Source organism: Phoxinus phoxinus (assembly GCF_949152265.1).
Source record: "Phoxinus phoxinus genome assembly, chromosome: 2".
NCBI lineage: Eukaryota > Metazoa > Chordata > Actinopteri > Cypriniformes > Leuciscidae > Phoxinus > Phoxinus phoxinus.
In genome coordinates, this window is record NC_136877.1 from 52,122,797 (window position 1) to 52,145,284 (window position 22,488).

Sequence of the window (22,488 nt, forward strand, 5' to 3'; positions counted from 1 at the left end):
TAACAGGTTATGATGTATTGGTTTATGTCAAGTTGTCATAACAAAGACATCTCAAACAATGTCATATTTGATTTATAAATGTCATAATTGAGCGAATGACACTTAATGGCAGTTGTCATAAACATGCATAAAACCTCCTTCATAATTACGACATGTGTTATGTCATGATTATGAAGGTGTCATGTCAGTCTTATGCACACCCCTTCAAGTAAAGTGTTACCATCATTTTAAATATAAAAAAAAAAATGTAAATATATATTTGAGAAAAATGTCAACAAAAAAAAAATCCCCCCACAAGAGTCACTTAAAGGGCACCTATTATGACATTTAAAATGTTCCTAATGTTGTTGTGGGAGTCCCCAACAACAGTTTTATGTGCATGCAATGTCAAAAAACACTTTTGTTGTCGTATAATATGCATTTATTTTTACCTGATTTGCTCACCGACTCCCAAATGAATCGTTCAACGACTCGTTTTTCCAAACCCCTCCTTTGCGCGACGCTAATCTGCGTTGATTGGTCAGATGACCCAGCAGTGTTTACAGAGATAATACTTATTGTTTAACACGGAGTACAATGATGCTTTTATCAATTAAATCGTGTTATAATAATGATTATAGTCCACTGCTTTATAGTTTGTAGTAAAAAAATAAAAATAAGATAAAGAATTTAATGTTACGTTAGCGAGCCCAGAGTTCATATTGTAAAAGCACAATCAGTCTTTGTTTGCGTTAGCCCGATGCATAAACATAACGTTTTTACAAAAAAAAAAAAATGCAGTTACGTTACTACGAGGTATTATTCTATTCTTTAAGACAACTCTGAAAACAACGACAAACACTTCACATATCTCAATACAATTGCCATTGAAGACCTAGAAGCTAAACGGTGCTTACACAACAAACAAAATAATTATTAAGCATGCTACATAAAACATAAAAGCAACAATTATTAATAACACTTACAGGTTGTGATACGGAGGAGGAAGCTGATGCAAATACACTTGGAACTGAACCTTCAATATCAGCCGGCTCGCGAATCCAAGTTTGAGTGCATTTAAAAAGCAATCCTCTTCAAAATGGCACGAACAAAGCACAAGGCTCGGACTATACTTCTGTGGTATAGTTGTATATATGAATTGTTGCCACTCAGTCTTCAAATGCTCCTCCTTGGGCAGATGGAAAAAGTTGGCTTTTGAGTCGCACTTCAGAACACAGCGTCTCGTCGCCATGATGTTTTCCCTGCTGGCCTTGGAGCGCAATAAGTGGGCGTATCGTATTCAAATAACTTGACAAGTTGACGCCATCTAATCAGAGAAAAAGCTTCTGTCTTCTAACGATTCATAAAAATGACTCCGAGTCGACTCTTACTTTGGAAAGACAATAACTTTATATACGGTGCACTTTCATATTTCAAACTTTGCAGGATGTTTTTGTTCATTTAGATCTATGTTACACACTACATGAAAGGTAAATTTCAAAATTCCATAATAGGCCATAAATGGCCTTTAAGGCCATTGCACACTGAGTCCGAAAATTTCGTATGCGTTTTTTCGTATTCGTGATTCGGTGGCTCTGAATTGTCAAAGCACCATTCGAACACCATTCAAACTGCTTGTTACGGATGCGAAAAACGAAAGAAAATCGAACCCGTTTCAATTTTTTTTATGACGGACGAAAGTTTCGGAGGCAGTGTGCAAGCGTGATTGACATAACGTGAGGTCGTATTTATTTTTTAACATGCGAAAATTTTGGATGCGAATTTCGGACTCAGTGTGCAATGGCCTTTAAGCAGGAATTCCCCCGTCTTCAGAAAGGAGATTCCGGCCCTGAATGGATGTCTGTAATATCAGACTGAATCCTCCCTATAAATAATTCTACAGGATTTAAAATATCTTCAAATAGATATCGATTTAGAGCAGTGGTTCACAAACTTTTTACACCAAGTACCACCTCAGAAAATATTTGGCACTCCAAGTACCACCATAATGACCAATATGAAAATACAGTAGCGTAGTAGGCCTAACTATTCAGCAACAGTTATGCAAAGCTCAAAAATTAGGCAGTTTTATTTTAAACATTGTAAATGCACAGTTTGAACTGCACTGTGCTGCTTACATACAGGTAAATAAAAAACTTAAATAATGATTAAATTCAAATGTATTGCACTTAAAAGTTAAATTAAAACAGTACTGTACTTAAAATATTAAGTTAAAAAAAGTACTGTACTTGTGTGAAAAAATTAACACAGGCTATTTAACCGTTTTACACGTGCATTTAACATATTCTGGTTGACCCCCGTGAGTTCCCTTTCGTCCTGGGAACTCCGACGTGTCGTCGGGGGAGTTCCCTGACGAATTGGGATCACGCTAGGGATCACGCTACCAATTGCCTACGAGTGAATTAAAACGAACCAATGGACATTGGCATGCAAGATTTGCTGTTTCGGGAGGGGATCTCTCTGTGTTGGTGAGACGGCGTTTCAGCGACTGCGCAATCTCCTGTCTGCCGGCTGCGTCTACACGCTGTTATTTCAAAAGCTGTTCTCACAGCTGGTAAACGGTTGAGTGCGCACAGCGGGCTTGCAGTTTCCCTGCCGTGTTGCCGCGTTGAGTCCCTGTGTGCTTCAGCACAATAGAGAGAGTATTTTTTGCCTGAAAGAGCAACACGAGTGAAGATTGCGTCCTTTTCAGGAAGACGTTTCACTCGTGTGTTTCTGGATGCAATCGTTTCCTGTCCTCATTTGACGGCCACGTTCGTTGTTTCACATGCCTAATCAGTGTGTGAGACTACGTTCGTGGGTGGTTCATGTTCTCTCAGGAGTGCATGACCACGTCGCCACGTTGTTCATCTCCCCTTTTTAAAGGCTCGAGCTGCTCAGCGTGCCGTCGAGTGCCGGTTGACAGCGCGGGTTGTCACGGCAACCTAGCGCGCGTCATTCGGCGCTCTAGATGCTCTACGAGGTTGAGTCCCTTTTCTTATTTCCCAATCTAGTTCCTTTTCTAAAAAAGGGGAGGACTACTTTGGCTACTGAGCATTGGTGATCTGGGGGTTACAGTGCGGAACGTCTCGCCAGGTGAAAGACCCTCACGAGCTTCCCACTCCTCTAGCGCCCAGCGTGCCGTGTGTCATCGAGGCGATGGCCACGTTCACTGTCTTGCATGCCTGGTTGACGGCCACGATCACTGTTTCACATGCCTAATCAGTGTGGTGAGACTGCGTTCGTGGGTGGTTCATGTTCTCTCAGGAGTGCAAGACCACGTCGGCACGTTGTTCGTCTCCCCTTTCTCGTAAAGGCTTGAGCCGCTCAGCGTGCCTGTGCCGTCGAGGCTTCGGGTGGGATTCTGGTCCTTCTCATGGGGGACCAAGTATTTTATTCGGGGCTCCAGGGGAGGACAGATGTCGGCCGCTACATCGGAGAGAGGGCTGTTATACTCTGTAAATGATGCTGAGTTCTTACTATAATAGTGTGTTCTCTTGCTGAAGATTCAGTTGTGATAGCCCATACTTTCCTGGGCTATTCTAAAGTGCCTGGATGGGTGTGAAAATTTTTGGCAGTACGGAAGCATTTTGGTGCCAATATGGCAAGCCAAACATGCCTAAGTCTGCAGAAGTTTTTCCTTTCTCACTACCCCTGCACATTCAGTGCACTTGGGTAGTTCTGACTCGAGGTGGAGCTGCACTTGTGACTGACCGTGATTAGTCACAGTGCTGGCCCTCGGGCAGACGATGTCCACACTGGTGGTCCAGAAGCGCGTTAAATCCAGCCCGCTCGGGGTTCGTTTCCCCTCAGCAAAAGGAGGGGAAACGAACCTGAGAGGAGCGACCCAGAGTAGGTGATATCTGCTCTTTGGGAGTGCGTGTCATCACCACTCCTTCCCCCGGGGCAGGGCCGGGTGGAGAATTTCATTTCTGATCCGCCGCTGGTCATCCAGTCAGCGGTACCCAAAGTTTGAGCAGTCCACTTCCTCTGAGTCACTCACGGGCCCCAGCGCTTAGATGACAGTGAGGGCTACGGCCTTGTCACTCTCGTCTCTCGCTGGGCGACGAGGCGGAAACCAGGACTCGAGGCCCCCGGGCCTCGCTCCTCGTTTCCCCTCACGGTCGAGACTGGCAGTAAAATAAGACCAGTCTCATCCGTCCGAGAGGGTCAGAATGGCAGTGTGCGCCGCCCCGAACGGCGACAATCCCGCTCCCCTCTCCCCAGCTCACGGATAACAGTGGTGCAGCCTCGGCTGCGTCGCTCCAGTCTGCAGCTGGGCCTGGAGGCGCAGAGACCAGGACACGAGGAGTCAGGGCCTCGTTCCTCGTCTCACTCTATGGCACCCGCGTCCAGACCTCTGGAAACTCCATGTCTGGTCCCTGGACGGGACGTGGAGGTTCTAGGTGGTCTACCACAGGCAGTGGTAGACACCATCACTTCCGCTAGAGCCCCCTCTATGGGGAGCCCCCTCTAGAGCTCAATATGCTGTCCATTGAGACAGCACTCCTGTTAGCATTGGCCACTTTCAAGAGGGTCGGGGATCTGCAAGCATTTTCGGTCGACGAATCATGCCTAGGGTTCGGGCCGGGCCTTTCTCACGTTGTATTGAGACCCCGGCTTGGATATGTGCCCAAGGTTCCTACCACTCCCTTCGTGGATCAGGTAGTGAACCTGCAAGCGCTGCCCCAGGAGGAGACAGACCCAGCCCTAGCTTTTCTCTGTCCCGTCCTCGCCCTGCGGATTTATATTGACAGCACGCAAAGCTTCAGGACCTCAGATCAGCTCTTTGTCTGTTATGGAGGCCAGCAGAAGGGGAAAGCTGTCTCCAAGCAGAGGTTGGCTCAATGGTTAGTGGATGCTATCACCCGAGCGTATGAGTCTCTGGGTGAGCCTTGTCCTCCCAGGTTGCCTGCTCACTCCACTAGAGGTGTTGCCTCTTTGGCTCAAGGCGCCTCGCTGACAGACATCTGTAGAGCTGCGGGCTGGGCGACACCGAACACATTCGCTAGGTTTTATAGCCTGCGTGTGGAACCTGTTTCCTCCCGAGTGCTTGCTACGGCCAGTGGTGCGAGGGAATAGGTTGTGTCGGCTTGCTACGCCACCCCCGCGCTTCGGCCGGGTACGTGCGTTTTTTGCTCCGTTGGCGCCCAACGTCGGTGAGCCTCGTTAGTTCCTCCATCACCCCTCCGGTGCCAGATGTGGCGGACCGCCAAGTCTGCTACCTCTAGTAGGAGTTGCTAGTAGACTGGGTGTTCTCTAGTGGTCTCTACTGTGACCCATGATGCCACATGCAGTTCAGCTGTGTCTTCCCCTTGACAGACTCATTCTTTCGTCCCTGTTGAGTTCGATCCCACTTCCTCGGATGGGACCACCTCAGGGACTGCCATATGACACCATCACTTCCGCTAGAGCCCCCTCTATGAGGTGCCTCTATGCGTTGAAGTGGAACCTGTTCGTCGCTTGGTGTTCCTCCCGTCAGGAGGACCCCCGAACATGCTCGATCAGAGTCGTGCTTTCCTTCCTGCAAGATGGGTTAGAGCGAAGGCTGTCTCCCTCCACCCTCAAAGTGTATGTCGCTGCAATAGCCGCACATCACGACGCAGTAGAAGGTAAGTCTTTGGGGAAGCATGACCTGATCATCAGATTCCTTAAGGGTGCTAGGAGGTTAAATCCACCTCGTGTTTTGCACTCTGTACCCTCTTGGGACCTAGCTCTGGTACTTAGAGCTCTTCAAAGTCCCCCCTTTGAGCCTTTGTCGACAGTAGCCACTGCCATATCCCACTGGGCTAGTACATATGTGTATTCCAGGCCTTACTCAGGCAGGCTGGGGCTTCCGCAGCGTTCCCTTCCCCTTTTTATGGGTTAGGGCACGCTTTCCCACTGTTATCCAATATCCACTGAGCGGGTCTTGCGGAACAGCAGTGTGATTCCCTCGCTAGCTCCCGCAACTTATTCAGGAAACTGCTGCAGGGTAGCTTAGCTGGGCGCTGGAAGGGGCCAGCAACGTGGCGTTTTATTAGGGATCCCAATTCGTCAGGGAACTCCCCCGACGACACGTCGGAGTTCCCAGGACGAAAGGGAACGTCTCGGTTACGTATGTAACCCTCGTTCCCTGAGTACAGGGAACGGAGACGCGTACATTGCTGGTCACATGACACCGCAGCCACAATAGCGCTGAATGACTGATGTGGTGATCTGCTTTTATTTCCTTTTTTATTCAAAATATTCACAAATTTGTTAGCTACACTGTAAAAAAATTCTGTAAAAAAACGTACTATTACTGTACTATTTTACAGTAACATACTGTTTTTCATTAAAACAGTAATATACCGTAAAAAATGCATTCTGGGAGATATTTGTCGTTTTCGAGAAACTAGCCTACAGGAATATACTGTGAATTAACAGCGCTCAAAGTCGACACTCAGAGGCTGTGTTCCAAATCACCACCCTATACCCTCATTCACTATTGCCTAGTTCACTAATACAGTCCACTTGACTGAGTGAATAATTTCATAGTTAATTCAGTTAATTTTCGAAGTTAATTGAGATACTGAGGAACACCTGCTGTTAACAATCAGAATCATTGAAGGGAAGAGGAACAAGAGGAACAGAAAAAATATGAAATCAAGATAAAATTAATGAAATCTTAGCAAACGATCTTAGCAGAGGAGGATTAAACAACTCCACAAAAAGCATTACCAGATTCACTTATTATTAACCAGACTTTATGTATGTTTACAGAAGAACTTATTGAAAGGTGGCAGAGGTTTAGATGTCATTTTATTTTCATTTGATGTTACCATGATGGTGATTAGTGTTTGCTTTAGTTGGACTCTTGACCTTTGAACATTAGTTTTTCTTTGGCTGTGGTAGCTGTGTCTTTAAAATACATTTGCTATGGCAAAAAAGCTGAAAGAATACAGGATCAGATGATTATGGCTGTTAGTTAACGGTCTCAAACATCACATAGTGGCCTAATTCAGTGATCTCATTTGTTGTCTAATGTTATTTTTAATGGTTTATATTTTTGATTTTGGTGATACTGTAAATTTACAGAATTACATTTTTCAGATATTTGCATTTAGAAAATATGACTGATTTTAAAAGACTTTATTCCAAGAATATTTTGAATTTCCAGATCAGCCAGACACACACAGACATCAAGAATCAGAGTATGAATCTCAACAATGGTGACAATCATACGTTTTATGCTGCAATGCATGTTGGGTACCAGCATAGTACAAAAAAAAATCAGCCATGACTCCCAGCATGCATTGCAGCATGAATAAATTATCCATCTGAATTGTCTGGTTATTTTCTTAAATTTGAACTTTTTGCTTTTATTTTTGCTGTTGATTTTGTGTTGACTTTTAGAAGCGTATAATGTTCAGATTTTAGGTTTTTCTTTTTTGTTGATTGTCACCATTGTTGAGATTCATTGGCTGATTCTTGATGTCTGTGTGTGTCTAACTGAAACCATAGTTCAACATTTTTTAATGAATGATGAGTTTAAAAATCCTTCACAACCGATTGCGTAGCAGTGCTTGGTCTTTTGCTGTAGTTTCACAGTGTAGTAATACTAAATTAAGTTGTATTGATAAAGACATTTTTGATAAGTGATTAGAAACTAATTGAGATCAGTGAGACAAACATTATGTGATGACATAATATTAAAAACATAACCAGCAACATTTGATCTCGTTTTTGTTTGCTTTGTTTCTGCCATAACAAATGTGTCTTATACATACACAGTTAAAGCAGCCAAATAAAAACTAATGTTAAAGTCAAGGGTCAGGAGCCCAACTAAAGCATACACTGATCCCCATAATGGTAATGTCAAATGAAACAAAACAACATCTAAACCTCTGTTAATTCTCAATAGGAATTTCAGTAGACGTATGAAAAAATTAATTAAGTCAATCTGGTTAATAATAAGTGTAGCTGGTAGCCTAATGCTATTTTTTTTAGAGTTGTTTAATCCTTCTCTGCTGAGATCTTCAGAGATTTCATGTCTTCTGTGGCTGAAGTAAGTTGTAGTTCTTGTGTTGTATCTTCTTGTTGTTCCTCTGTCCTTGTCAGGTGTTCATCACTAATGCTCAATCATCAGTTAATTAATCACTGAATTATATAATTAACTTCAACACTGCTTCAGTGTTACTCCAACACCCTGTAGTGTGGACATACAAGTGTTCATTTAAAACTGAAGATTTTGCAGTGGGGTTTACAGGGTTAAATGTGTCAATTAAAAAAAAACAGAGTGAAGTGTAATTTAACGGTAATCAACTGTAAATTGTAGAAAAACAGCATTTTACTGGCACCCCAGCTGCCAGTATATTACCGTAAAATCAAGGAAAAACAGCAATATTCTGTAAAATTTAACAGTCAGATTTACTAAACAAAATAAGTTAATTTCACTGAAATATTAGTAAAAGTTCATAGAAAAAAGTTATGCGAAGTCAATAACTGATAAAGAGAGTAAATATTCAACTGAAGTGTTTTATGTGTTTTGCACAAGATAATACAGGAGAGATCTTTTAGTTGAATTCATTAGTTTTGTGGGTCACCATTGTGCTGGAGAGTAGAGCCTGTGCTTCAGTCAAAGATGAGCAGAGTAACACTGATGTTATGCTGCCCGTTGCTTTATTTAAAAGCAGTAACTGTAGTTGCTGATGCAGTGACAATCTCGTTGCTAAATACTTTAGCACATACATGTGTGCTACTGTTCGCTAAATGCGAATTGCAAAGATTCTAGTTAATGTCATGTTTGTAATTCATTCACGATTACACATTAGATGTTTGCAGTATTATATTAAGAGATATTCATTTTCAGTGGACTCTAAGTTCACAATACTATCAGTATAAATACTCGTTTTTAAACTTGAACTGTTTGAAGCAATCGGTTTCCCAAATGTTACGAGTTACCTTCCATTGTATTTTTACAGTAACATACTGTAAAAAAGGAGAGCTGTATAATAACTGTAAAGGGCTGTAAATTAACAGTACTTTGCTGGCACCCCAGCTGCCAGTAAATTACTGTTATTTTACTGCTCATTTTTTTACAGTGTATGGCATGACATATCTGATATTCTGATAGTCAAATATGTGCAAGTGGAAGTGTTTTGTTGTTTAAACGATCACGTTAGTTGAGCTCTATGCGCCACCGTTAGTTTGTGCCACTGTTCAGAGAATCAGATCTATTGGATCTATTGGACAACACGTGAATTCATCCACTTCTCCCGAAATAACTTACATGAAAGTAAGTGACCGCCGATGAACTGGGAGAAAGTTACTTGTCTATAATGGAAATTATTATTATTGACGCTTCCATAGACATCAGTGTGTATTTTAAAAATTCTAAATGTATTGTTTTTTTAGTACTTATTTATTTATTTATTGTAATTATAATTTTTTTAAACAGGAAAAGATTAAGGACAATCGGGCCTGGCTCAGTATAAAACTGATTTTCAGCAGGTTCCTGCTCTGCAGAACATAAAAACCACATACACAACAAAGCTCACACACTAGACAGCTAAAGACAACAACAGACACACATAACCAAGATATTGGGCAACAAGAGGGGCTATAGAGCCATCTCAATGCTCACAGATATACCTGTCCATTAAATGGCGAGCAAATGTTATTTTAAATAGTCTTCTTGATGTGATAGTCCTGATGTGCTGTGGGATCTCATTCCAAGTTTTAGTGAGCACATCAAAAAAAGATCTCTGTCCATAACAGTTTCTAAAAGCCGGTAAAGGCAAAAGTCCATTTGTAAAAATCTTGTAGTGCGCTCAGACCTTGAGCTAAGTTTCGGAACCAATTCGGTTAAAGCAGTTACAGCGTGTCCATTTGAGATTTGATGAAACAGGTTTATCCCATGGCTTATTTTATAGTTCTGAAATGTCAAGGCATTACACAAAGATAGTGCAGTACAGTGGTGAGTCCAGCCTGGAAGCCTGACATGGATCTTATGAGCTCTATTATAAAGTCTTATTACTGGTTCAATAATCTCATTTGTTGTTAGTGACCAAACGGGTAAACAATACCACAAAGTGGACAGAATGATGGCATGAAGATAGGTTTTTGAAAGAGAAAGCAACAAATATGGTCTAATTTTGCTATAAACATATAACTTTTGATTTAACTTTCTGGTTAGGGTTTGTACATGTTCTTGATAAGTAAGATGTGAGTCAAGATAGACTCCCAAATACTTATATGCTGATACAATTAAAAGCGTTGGGAGTGATAGGAAAAGTGATAGGATTGGATATGGATAGTTGTCTCCTAGATAAATAAAAATACATGCATTGTGTTTTCTTGACATTAAGTGTTAAATGATTATTGTGCAACCAGTTCTGTGAATGCTGCAGATCCCTGTTAAGTTTGTAATTGATTGAGTCGATATTAGAACCAGAAAGAAAAATAACAGTGTCATCAGCATATAGCAAAGAATTTGAAAAATTCAAAACACAAGGAAGATCATTAATATACATAAGGAAAAGTAAAGGACCTAAAATACTGCCCTGTGGAACTCCCATAGAACACACTCGTGGCTGTGATGTTACTGTGCCGATTCTTACAGTCTGAGATCTGTCACTTAAACATGATGTAAACATATCTATTGCGGAAGATGACAAATGAAAAGAAAGAAGTTTGTTTAACAGAATTTGATGATAGACTGTATCGAAAGCTTTCTGAAAATATATGTATATAACTCCAGTAATCTGACCCTTGTTTAAAGACGTACATATTTGCTCAGTGAGAAGCAGCAAAGCCGACATAGTTGACCGCATGGGTCGAAAGCCATGCTGGCAATCACTGAGCAGGTTATTATTTTCAAGGTGGTTAATTAGTTGATTATATAATACTTTTTCAAGCAACTTGGAAATGGTTGGTAGAATTGCAATTGGACGGTAATTGGAAATATTAGTTGGATCATCAGATTTAAACATTGGGGTGATCTGGGCCGTTTTCCACATGGCAGGAAATACTGATTGTCTAATACACAAATTAACTAAATGATGAAGGAGTGGTACAAGTACGGAAGCGTATTGCATTCACTTGAGGAAAAAAAAAATCTACTCTGTTTTTCTGAATTAACGAGTTAATTACCTCAGAATTACGAGATAATATTTCATGGGAAAAAAGTTTTTGCTCTGTTTTTCTGAATTAATGACTTAATTATCTCAAAATTATTGTGAATTTTTTCTTGAAATAAAATGTATTAATTCAGAAAAAAATGATTAAATAATTAAGTCATTAATTCAGAAAAACAGAGCAAAAACTTTTTTCCCATGAAATATTATCTCGTAATTCTGAGATAATTAACTCGTTAATTCAGAAAAACAGAGTAGATTTTTTTTCCTCAAGTGAATGCAATACGCTTCCGTATATAAGAGTACTGGCATGAGTTTTAAAGGGTTAGTTCGCCCATTTAAAGACATGAAGTTGTATGCAATCCTCACCAGCACTATAGTGCATACACACTGACCCACTCTGTGTTCACCTCCCTGGTTAGAGTTCTGGCCGCTGGAAGTTTTTCAAGGAAGTAGTCCTGGTTAGTTTCCGGGGCCACAAAACTGTGCGTTTTTACGTGAAAAAATTATTTGCGTTTCAAAGCTTGATTAATTAACATCACAAAAAACACGCCCGACAAAATTCATACCTCAGTTTTAATCGGCACTATTTTCTTTCCATTTCTATCAATCCGCGCTGCTGTCGACGTCAACAGTGTGCACGTTCCGATTAATGAGGACTTTTGGCGCTTATCTACAGTAGCATCTCTCGTGCCCATGGGTTTAAACTTAAAGTCATTTACCCACCGGTGGAAGATGATAGCGCAGGTCGAAATGATTGTCTGTTCGAACTGGGGAACGATGTTAAAGGAGAACTCCGGTGCAAAATGAGCCTTTGGTCTAATTACACATGGTTACCTAGTCAACCGTTATCTGAGATTTGTTTTCATGATTATCGAATGTAAATAGTTGTATCTCTAAAAACAGTTTAGCCTATAACGCTAGTATAACGCTAGTATATAGGGCATTGAGTAATGACAAATAAAAATCGCTTGTTAATACCACTAACAAGGCTCAAAATTGCCCCACACTAACACGGCAGCATAATGAGGGTCCCTACATGCAAACCGAAGCATTGAGAACTTTGACAGTGTCCAGACAGTTTAATAAGAAGATATTTTATACATACAGTCAACTTCACGTATACAAGCAGAATCCATCTTTGAAAAACAGACTCTATCAGTCGATCTACGAACCGCCGATCCAAATGCGCTGAACTGTGTAGAATCTCATATGGTCCAGCGCATTTGGATCGGTGGTCCAAACAAAGTGGTTTACCCGCACTTTACGGTACTGGAGCAAGTGAAACAACGATAGTACTTGTGTACTTATGTTTATAAAATAAACATTATGTGGTTGAAAACACTGAATAATTGTGATATATGACAGCGCTGAGCGGCGCGCGTCCGTCTCATGGTCCGTCTCTGGCTCAGCGCCAGTCAACAACATTTTAATTTAGCAGTTGATCATGTGATGCACTGACCGTTCTCACACCAGTGTAATCGTACGCTCCAGGGACCAGCCAAGACTATGGAGTCAATTTAATGCCACATAGTTTTGCAAAATAATAATACTTTATACAAGACTGATCACACCGGTTTGATCGTACGCGTGAAATTCAGTGATTCCTCTGCGTACCACTAGAGGGAGCCTGCGTACCACACTTTGAGGACCACTGGTTTAGAGAATATATCAGTGATCGTATATCGACTCCAAATATCCTGATCGGAGCACCCTTGTTTTTGGTCAGAGGGGTTCGGCTAACAAGAAGTTTGGGAATCCCTAATCTACATATTCATAAAGTAAGATATAGTAAAACATAAAGTAAGATATGACGTGTGTTGTCCTGCAGTGAAGAGTAAGCAGCAGGTGATCCGAGTGCAGGTCAAAGCCAGTGAGGACGCGGACGACGCTACATTGAGTGCACTCGTCTCAGACAAGGTGGGTTTTATAATACTCAACAGACTAACATTCACCCTCTGCTGCTCTTGGGTCATTTTTGACAGAAATATGTTACATTTGTTTTTGTTTTCTTTTCTTTATCGGAATGGTACGAAACTTGGTAAAGGGTTTGGCACTTGCTGTGTGAAAAAAAAAAATCATGAACATGATTCGAGCAGGTTAAATGGTCCTGATAAAAAGTCACACTTGTGCTTCTCGCGGTCAAATATGAGCGCATTGGAAATGAATGGGACACGATTTTCCTCTAGTGGAAGCGTTTGGTACTGCAGCCAAACAACATCTCACTGAAAGCTTTTTGAGTTTAGATTTATTGCTAAACATGATTTTTTTCACAGTTTTAGAGTAAAACATGTACATAAACAATTTCAATAGTATTTTTTGCTAATTTCTCATGACAATAAACGTAAAATTCTGTAACTTTCTTAAAAACTTTTACATTTTCTTAAAAGAGATCAAACTGAAGTCTGTGCTTTAAAGCATTCAAGATTTACCACAGTTTAAGTTGGAAATTGAATTGTAAGGTCTGTGCTCAAAAAGTGTACATATAATTTAGTAGCCTTCCATAAAATACAAAATATTAAATAAAAAACATTATTGAACTAAAATATAGTACATTCATTTAATTGAAAATAAAAAAAACATTTCTGTAGTTTTGACCGACATGTAATGCATTTCAATTCTGTGCTGGCTGATGATTTCCATTCATGTATTACAGTGATGAGAGTCTAATGAGGATCATCACACATGTGCAACAAGTCTTTATTAAGACCTTTTGTGACATTTGTTTTTGGCGACGAATGTGTTTAGATTTGGAAGCATTTGTTCAATGAGTTAGTCAGTCCTTCGCATAATGACCAAATATTATGTGTGTGTTTTGAGCTTCGCCAGTTTCTGCACTTTCGGCAAGATTTGTAAAATATAAGATGATAATTTTGAGGAGAAATGCATCACACTTGTTTAATGAAAGCCTGTTTTGTGGATTAGTTACAGCAGATGCTGAGCGGTCAGGACGTCACACTTACGTGGAGGAAACAACCCAACGGAAAAATCTTCCAGAAGAAAAAGACCAGCAATGCCAGTACTCCAGTTTGCTGAAGTCATGTTCTTCATGGAGTGAAACTTCAATCTCAAATCAATGCTTCATTTATTTCTTAGTTACAGATATCTGAATTAAACTAGATTAATTACAACTTACAAGTAATTAGTCAAAAATATATTTAGATCTATTTGTTTTGCATTTATTCATTTAGTAGACACATATGTACACCTGAATATGAGATAACACATGTACACACTGTAAAATCACCATGAAGAATAAATAAAGGCCTTTGGGGCGATTATAAAAAACTGCATCAGATCTTCTCACAATAAAAAGCACTACTGACTTAAACACTAGTTGACGTCACACAAATGCACTGTATAAACTGTACCGCCCCGCTCTGTGCCGGCCTCGAACCGGGTCTCCGGTGTGAGAGTCAGGCGCTCTGACAAAGAGGCTAAAGACTGAGCGCCTATTGAGATCAGAGGAGTGAGGTTTACTCGTACAGTGGCTACTAGCTGGCCTCCGTTACATTCACATACACACGTGAATGCACATTTGCATAACAAGAGAGATTACGCTGCAATGTTGATTCACAAACATAAGCGGCTCGATGGTTCTGACACAGTGACTGTTACCACAATTACTCAACAGCCTACTCATTAGTTTATTAATTATCTAAGAATGAGAAAAATATATATTTAGAAACCAAATAGAACTCAAAGGTTTTGTGAACGAACGCAAAAGCAATATAATATACTGTGTATAAGACATATAATATAATAATAACTTTATTTTTATATAGCGCCTTTAAAGCAGCTTCTCAAGGCGCTTTACATAACAGAACAGACAAATTAAAATACAACACACACAAGAAAAAAAAGAAAAAAGAAAAAAAAATCAATTTAAAAAATGCGTTTTTAAATTAGTTTTAAAATTACTTAGAGTCTGTGCATCTCTGATATTTGGAGGGAGTGCATTCCAAAGCCTAGGAGCATAGGATGAGAAAGCCCTGTCCCCTACAGTGCGCAACTGAGTCTGTGGGACTGCCAATAGACCAGCTTGTGGGCGTAAGTGACGCTCAGGTGTGTATAGGGTTAACAGTGCAGACAGATACTGAGGGGCCAGGCCATGCAGTGCCTTATATGTGAGCATAAGGATTTTAAAATCGACTCGAAACCTGACCGGGAGCCAGTGCAGAGACTTTAAAATCGGTGTAATATGCTCATTTCTCCCGATTCCAGTCAAGATCCTAGCAGCAGAATTTTGAACACATTGAAGTTTGTGTTCAAAAAACGGTTGTGAAACGGTTGTAAAACGGTTGTGTGGTTTTAGGAACCCCAGCCTTTCAGTCACCGAGAGGGATAACATAGAGCGGAGTCTAGCAATATTTCTCAGATGAAAAAAGGAGTTCTTAACAGTGTACCGCACATGAGAGTCAAAGGTCAAACTAGAATCAAATATCACTCCTAAATTTTTTTATTTAGTTTGTGCCTCCAAATCAGACCCATCAATGTTTAAAATTAGTGAGCCAGCTTTACGAAGCTGACAAGAGGTGCCAATAAGCAAAATCTCAGTCTTATCACTATTGAGACACAACATTTTTTGGGACATCCATGTTTTTATCTCAGAAATAATAAGAGTCAAAATAGGAACATCCAATTTTTGACCAGGCTTGGAGTGAATATATATCTGAGTGTCATCTGCATAAAAGTGATAATTAAGCCCTAGTGATCTTAGGAGCAATCCGAGTGGAAATATGTAAATGCTAAAAAGTAAGGGGCCTAAAATTGAACCTTGAGGAACACCCGTACGGACTGTGCCGATCTCAGACCTGTGACCACTCATGCAGACAAACTGTTTACGATCAGAGAGATAAGATTTAACCAGGTTAAAACAGTCTCAGAAACACCAAAGACAGTTTCCAGACGGTTGAGTAAAAGATTGTGATTAACAGTATCAAAAGCGGCACTAAGATCAAGAAGGATAAGAATAGAAAGAGAACCCGAATCTGAGGCTATTAACAGATCATTGGTGACCTTGACCAAGGCTGTCTCAGTACTATGACATTTTCTAAAACCAGACTGAAGGGGCTCAAAAAGATTATTTACTGTGAGATGACTGTGTAGCTGCAAAGCCACAACACGTTCTAGAATTTTTGCAAGAAACGGAAGATTTGATATAGGGCGATAATTATTTAAGTTATCCAAATCTGCATCATGCTTCTTAGGAACAGGCGTTACAGCAGCAGTTTTCAATGCTGCTGGAACAACTCCAGTACGCAAAGATTCATTAACAATGCCAAGAACAGCTGGGCACAGTGAGTCAAAACAGGATTTAAACAAGCTTGTAGGGAGGGGATCAAGTATACAAGTCGTAACTTTCATACGTGATACCTCCCTAGTGAGCAGCTCAGAGTCAATTTCAGAAAAGGTAGAAAAGGATGTGCCAGAGAAATTAGACAAGCATAGTGCAGAAGAGGAAACAGGTATTGCATGAATAATTGTATAAACATTGTCAATTTTAGAGCTAAAGAAATGAAGAAAATCATTACACAACTGACTTGAGACAGGCAGAGAGTTATCAACATTAACTTTGAGAAGACTGTTTATAGTACGAAAGAGATGCCTAGGATTATTTTGATTATTATCTATTATCTGAGAAAAATAAAAAGATCTGGCAGACTCAATTGCAGCTCTATATTCCCCCAGATGGACTTTCCAAGCTTGATAAAATACATTCAAGCCTGAATCACGCCACTTGCGCTCCAATTTACGGCAAGCTGCTTTCCTAAACCGCAGGTCATCATTATACCAAGGGGCAGAACGAGTAAAAGATACTCTGCGTGACTTTAAGGGAGCAAAAGAATCCAAATTAGAGGCAAGAACAGTATTCAAGTGTAAGATCTTCTCTTCAAGAGGTGCTGACGGAAGACCACTGAGAGAGGAAACAACAGAGTCTCCAAAATCTGACGGATTAACTGATTTCCATTTACGGAAATGAACAGAGTGTGAGGAAGAAATGCAAGGAAGAGGCAGTTCCAGATTAAAAAAGATTGCCAGATGATCAGAGAGACCAATGTCAACTGCAGACGGCTGTGATACAATTGCTTCATTTGCAATCACAAGGTCTAATGTATGACCTTTGTTATGTGTTGGGCCGCTAATAAACTGTTTAAGATTAAAACAGTCCAATAAAAAAAGGAAATCCTTTGTCATCACACAGTCATTATGGTCAATGTGTATGTTGAAGTCCCCTAGAATGAGGATTCTCTTAAATTTATAGCACAACATTGACAACAAGTCTGAAAACTCAGACATAAAAGCTTCATTTGCCTTTGGTGGCCGATAGACAGTAGCAATGGTAAGTGCCTTTGGAGCAGAAATATTCAAAACAAGGCATTCAAATGATGAGAAATGTGGTACACACACAGTACTGATGTTAGATTGCAGATTATGAACCACAATAATTCCTCCACCTCAACCAGTAAGTCGCGGGAGATCAAACAGTCCATACCCCAAGTGATCTGGTTGAAGAGGAGACTGTCATTTTGTTTATGCCATGTTTCAGTTAAAAACAATAAGTCCTGTTTTCGCTCTGCGATGATGTCCGATAAAAGCAGGGCTTTATTGTTTACTGAGCGTGCATTGAACAACGCAACATTTACAGGGCTCTGGCACACCGCAGAGGGCAACTCCGATCGAGCGAGCGGAGATAAATTACTCAGGATTGCACCAGTATGAGACGCGCTTTTAGCCTGTCGCCGACTCATAGGCACGCAGATGTTGTTAGAGGAAGAAAGGCCATAACTGCGACCAAAACTACGATGTATGTACCGTCTTTGTCTCAGCAGGCCAGCGTTACGACAGAATTCGTAGGCATCTTTTTGTAAATGGTAGTTCTGTTTTAAGTTCAGCAACTGGTGTGCAGTGTACCTTAAAGCCATGCTTCGTGAGTCCAGGATCGCAACAGTCCCAAAGCAGCGAAAGTTCAAAGTAAGGCCACAGGGTAAACTCCTCCGATAAGGCTCCAGAGTCCTCCACAGAACGCAGGCAGATACAAGCAATAATCCAACGAATGTGAAATAGTCCCGCGACATTGCAATGAGTCAGGAAAAGAAAACAGCAGGTTGAAAACCCCGCGTCAGCAAAGAAACAAACAAACAGTGAAAGGAGCGGCAGCCAACGCGCGCCAGCGCACCCTTAGATCCCTTAGATTGATTTGATCAACATATAATTTTTCTTTCCATCAATTTTTTTTTACCATCATCATGTCCCATAGTTTACCTGTAAATAGCTTAGATGTATAGCCTCAAATTCATCCGTACAGAAAACTGGCACTGAAGAACGTCTCGGTTACGTATGTAACCCTCGTTCCCTGAGTACAGGGAACGGAGACGTGTCGTCGGGGGAGTTCCCTGACGAATTGGGATCACGCTAGGGAGACCATTTGCCTACGAGAGAATTAAAACGAGCCAATGAAAATTGGCATGCAGGAATGCATTCCGCAGCCCGCCTACCAGCGCGGGTATGAAAGGCGGAAGCAACGCATGCATAGTGCTTTTCGCTGAGGAGCCGAACGGTGTCCAGTCCTCCGCGAAGGTACAACAACATGGCGAAGGGACGACACGTCTCCGTTCCCTGTACTCAGGGAACGAGGGTTACATACGTAACCGAGACGTTCCCTTTCGTCCTGGGAACTCCGACGTGTCGTCGGGGGAGTTCCCTGACGAATTGGGATCCCTAATAAAACGCCATGGTGCTGGCCCCTTCCAGCGCCCAGCTAAGCTACCCTGCAGCAGTTTCTTGAATAAGTTGCGGGAGCTAGCTAGGAATCACACTGCTGTTCCACAAGACCCGCTCAGTGGATATTGGATAACACTGGGAAAACGTGCCCTAACCCCCAAAAAAAGGGGAAGGGAACGCTGCGGAAGCCCCAGCCTGCCTGAGGAAGGCCTGGAATACACATATGTACTAGCCCAGTGGGATAGTGAAACATATGGCAGTCCCTGAGGAGGTCCCATCCGAGGAAGTGGGAGCGAACTCAACAGGGACGACAGAAAGAGTCTGTCAAGGGGAAGACACGGCTGAACTGCACGTGGCATCATGGGTCACAGTAGAGACCACTAGAGAACACCCAGTCTACTAGCAACTCCCCTAGAGGTAGCAGACCTGGCGCTGGCGGTCCGCTACGCCAGGCACCGGAGGGGTGATGGAGGAACTCACGAGGCTCATCGACGTTGGGCGCCAACGGAGCAAAAAACGCACGTACCTGGCCGAAGCGCAGGGTGGCGTAGCAAGCCGACACAACCTATTCCCTCGCACCACTGGCCGTAGCGAGCACTCGGGAGGAAAACAGGTTCCACACGCAGACTATAAAACCTAGCGAACGTGTTAGGTGTCGCCCAGCCCGCAGCTCTACAGATGTCTGTCAGCGAGGCGCCTTGAGCCAAAGCCCAGGAAGCGGCAACACCTCTAGTGGAGTGAGCACGCAACCTGGGAGGACAAGGCTCACCCAGAGACTCATACGCTCGGGTGATAGCATCCACTAACCAGTGAGCCAACCTCTGCTTGGAGACAGCCTTCCCCTTCTGCTGGCCTCCATAACAAACAAAGAGCTGATCTGAGGTCCTAAGCTTTGCGTTCTGTCAACATAAACCCGCAGGGCGCGGACGGGACAAGAAAAGCTAGGGCTGGGTCTGCCTCCTCCTGGGGCAGCGCTTGCAGGTTCACTACCCGATCCGCGAAGGGGGTGGTAGGAACCTTGGGCACATATCCAAGCCGGGGTCTCAATACCACGTGAGAAGGCCCGGCCCGAACTCTAGGCACGATTCGTCGTCCGAAAAAGCTTGCAGATCCCCGACCCTCTTGAAAGAGGCCAATGCCAACAGGAGCACTGTCTTATTGGACAGGATATTAAACTCAACTGTTGACAAAGGCTCAAAGGAGGACTTTGAGGCTCTGTACTTAGCACCAGAGCTAGGTCCCAAGAGGGTACAGGGTGCAAAACGCGAGGTGGATTTAACCTCCTAGCACCCTTAAGGAATCTGAAGATCAGGTCGTGCTTCCCAAAGATCTACCCTCTACTGCATCGTGATCTGCGGCTACTGCAGCAACATACACTTTGAGGGTGGAGGGAGACAGCCTTCGCTCCAACCCATCTTGCAGGAAGGAAAGCACGACTCCGATCGGGCAAGTTCGGGGGTCCTCCTGACGGGAGGAACACCAAGCGACGAACAGGTTCCACTTCAACGCCTCGTAGAGGGGGCTCTAGCGGAAGTGATGGTGTCTACCACTGCCTGTGGCAGACCACCTAAAACCTCCGCGTCCCGTCCAGGGACCAGACATGGAGTTTCCAGAGGTCTGGACGCGGGTGCCATAGAGTGCCCCGTCTCTGAGAGAGGAGGTCCTTCCTCAGAGGAATCGGCTAAGGGAGGGCTGTCGCGAGGAGCATGAGTTCCGTGAACCAGTCCTGGTGGGCCAATACGGCACCACTAGAAGGACCTGCTCCTCGTCCTCCCTGACCTTGCACAGAGTCTGTGCAAGGCGGCTCACTGGGGGAAACGCATACTTGCGCCGGACCCGGGGCCAGCTGAGTGCCAGGGCGTCCATGCCGAGGGTCCCCTCGGTCAGGGAGTAAAACCACTGGCAATGGGTCGTGTCTGGAGAGGCAACAGGTCTACCTGTGCGGCTCCGAAGACACTCCAAATCAGCTGGACCGCCTGGGGATGGAGTCGCCATTCTCCTGGCAGGGGAGGCTGCCGTGAAGCTCGTCTGCCACACGGTTGAGCGCCCCTGGAACATGAACGGCACGAAGCGACCTCAGATGCTTCTGACTCCATAGGAGGAGGTGGGAGGCGAGTCGCAACATACGACGGGAGCGTAGACCACCGGGATGGTTGATGTACGCAACGGTCGCAGTGCTGTCCGTACGGACCAGTACGTGCTTGTGTCTGAGAAACCCCTTGAGGCGACACAAGGCTAGGCGTACTGCTTGCAACTCTAGGCAGTTGATGTGCCAATGCAGCTGGGGTCCCGTCCACAGACCCGAGACTGCATGCCCTTGTACGTGGCGCCCCACCCCATGGCTGAAGCATCTGTGAAAACCACAGTATGCCTTGACACCTGGACTAAGGGCACTCCGGCCCGAAGAAACGCAGGATCTAACCATGGGGAGAAGGTTTGGCGGCAGTGCGGGGTCACTTTGACCCGGAACGTGCCGCTCTGCCACGCCCACCTCGGGACTCGATCGTGACGTCAGCGCTGAAGCGGTCTCATATGTAACAGGCCGAGCGGCGTTACTGCGGCTGCCATATGCCCCAGGAGCCTCTGAAATTGTTTCAGTGAAACCGCTGTCCTGCCTCGAAAGGACCTGAGGCAGGTGAGCACTGACTGGACGCGTTCCTCCGTGAGGCGCGCAGTCCGAGTGACCGAGTCCAGCTCCATACCGAGACAAGAGATCCTCTGCACGGGGCAGAGTTTGCTCTTGTCCCAGTTGACCTGAAGCCCCAACCGGCTGAAGTGCCGAAGCACTATGTCCCTGTGATCGCATAGCGAACGCCTAGTTCTCTCATGGGAACCATGGCCACCTCCGTGACTTTCGTGAAGACGCGGGGCGACAGGGCCAGCCCGAAGGGTAGGACCTTGTACTGACACGCTCGGCCCTCGAAAGCAAACCGTAGAACCGGTCTGTGTCGAGGAAGAATCGAGACATGAAAGTACGCATCCTTCAGGTCGATCGCTGCAAACCAATCCTGGGGACGGATGCATTCGAAAATGCGCTTTTGCGAGAGTATTTTGAACGGGAGTTTGTGCAGGGCCCGATTCAAAACTCGCAGGTCCAGGATTGGCCATAACCCACCGCTTTTCTTGGGTACAATGAAGTAGGGGCCGCAAACCCAGACCTCATCTCGGCAGGAGGGACCGGCTCGACCTCGTCCTTCGCCAGCAGGACGTCGATCTCTTTCCGCAAGACAGGGGCATCCACTGACTGCACACGGGTGAGTGGATGCCGCTGAACTTGGGAGGCCGGCGTGCAAACTGAATTGCATAGCCGAACCGGATGGTGCGGATGAGCCATTGGGACTGACACAGAAGCGCTAGCCAGGCTTCTAGAGACCGCCCCAACGTGCCCAACCGAACCACCGGCGTACCCACGGAGGGGCAGCGAGGTGGAAGACAGGGACCCGGCTCTGGTGGCGTTGTAGCGACCAAGAGCGGGGTCTGGGCGTCAAACTCGACACCAACCCGCTTCCACCGGGGGGCAGACGGCAGAGAAGGCCCGTGGGCGTTCTGCTGCGGGCTGCCCGGTGGCGAAGGGAGGGGGAGAGACGAGGAACGAGACCCTGACTCCTCGTGTCCTGGTCTCTGCGCCTCCAGGCACAGCTGCAGACCGGAGCGACGCAGCCGAGGCTGCGTCACTGCTATCCGC

At 43.9% G+C, this 22,488-nt stretch overlaps 1 protein-coding gene across 2 annotated transcripts in view; it reads left to right on the forward strand.

The window, feature by feature from the left end:
* The window catches only part of LOC306993208 (putative C-type lectin domain family 20 member A), a 64,629-nt gene that overhangs the window by 26,788 nt on the left and 15,353 nt on the right, over window positions 1–22,488 (forward strand). Inside the window, exons 6-7 of one of the 2 annotated variants that reach the window (XM_079602830.1) lie at window positions 12,910–12,998; window positions 14,004–14,360. In XM_079602830.1, coding sequence (XP_079458956.1) covers window positions 12,910–12,998; window positions 14,004–14,114 — 200 coding nt within the window. In that variant the 3' untranslated portion in view covers window positions 14,115–14,360. Of the gene's footprint in view, window positions 1–12,909; window positions 12,999–14,003; window positions 14,361–22,488 lie in introns of those variants that run through there. The other variant, XM_079602831.1, reaches the window with a different exon arrangement.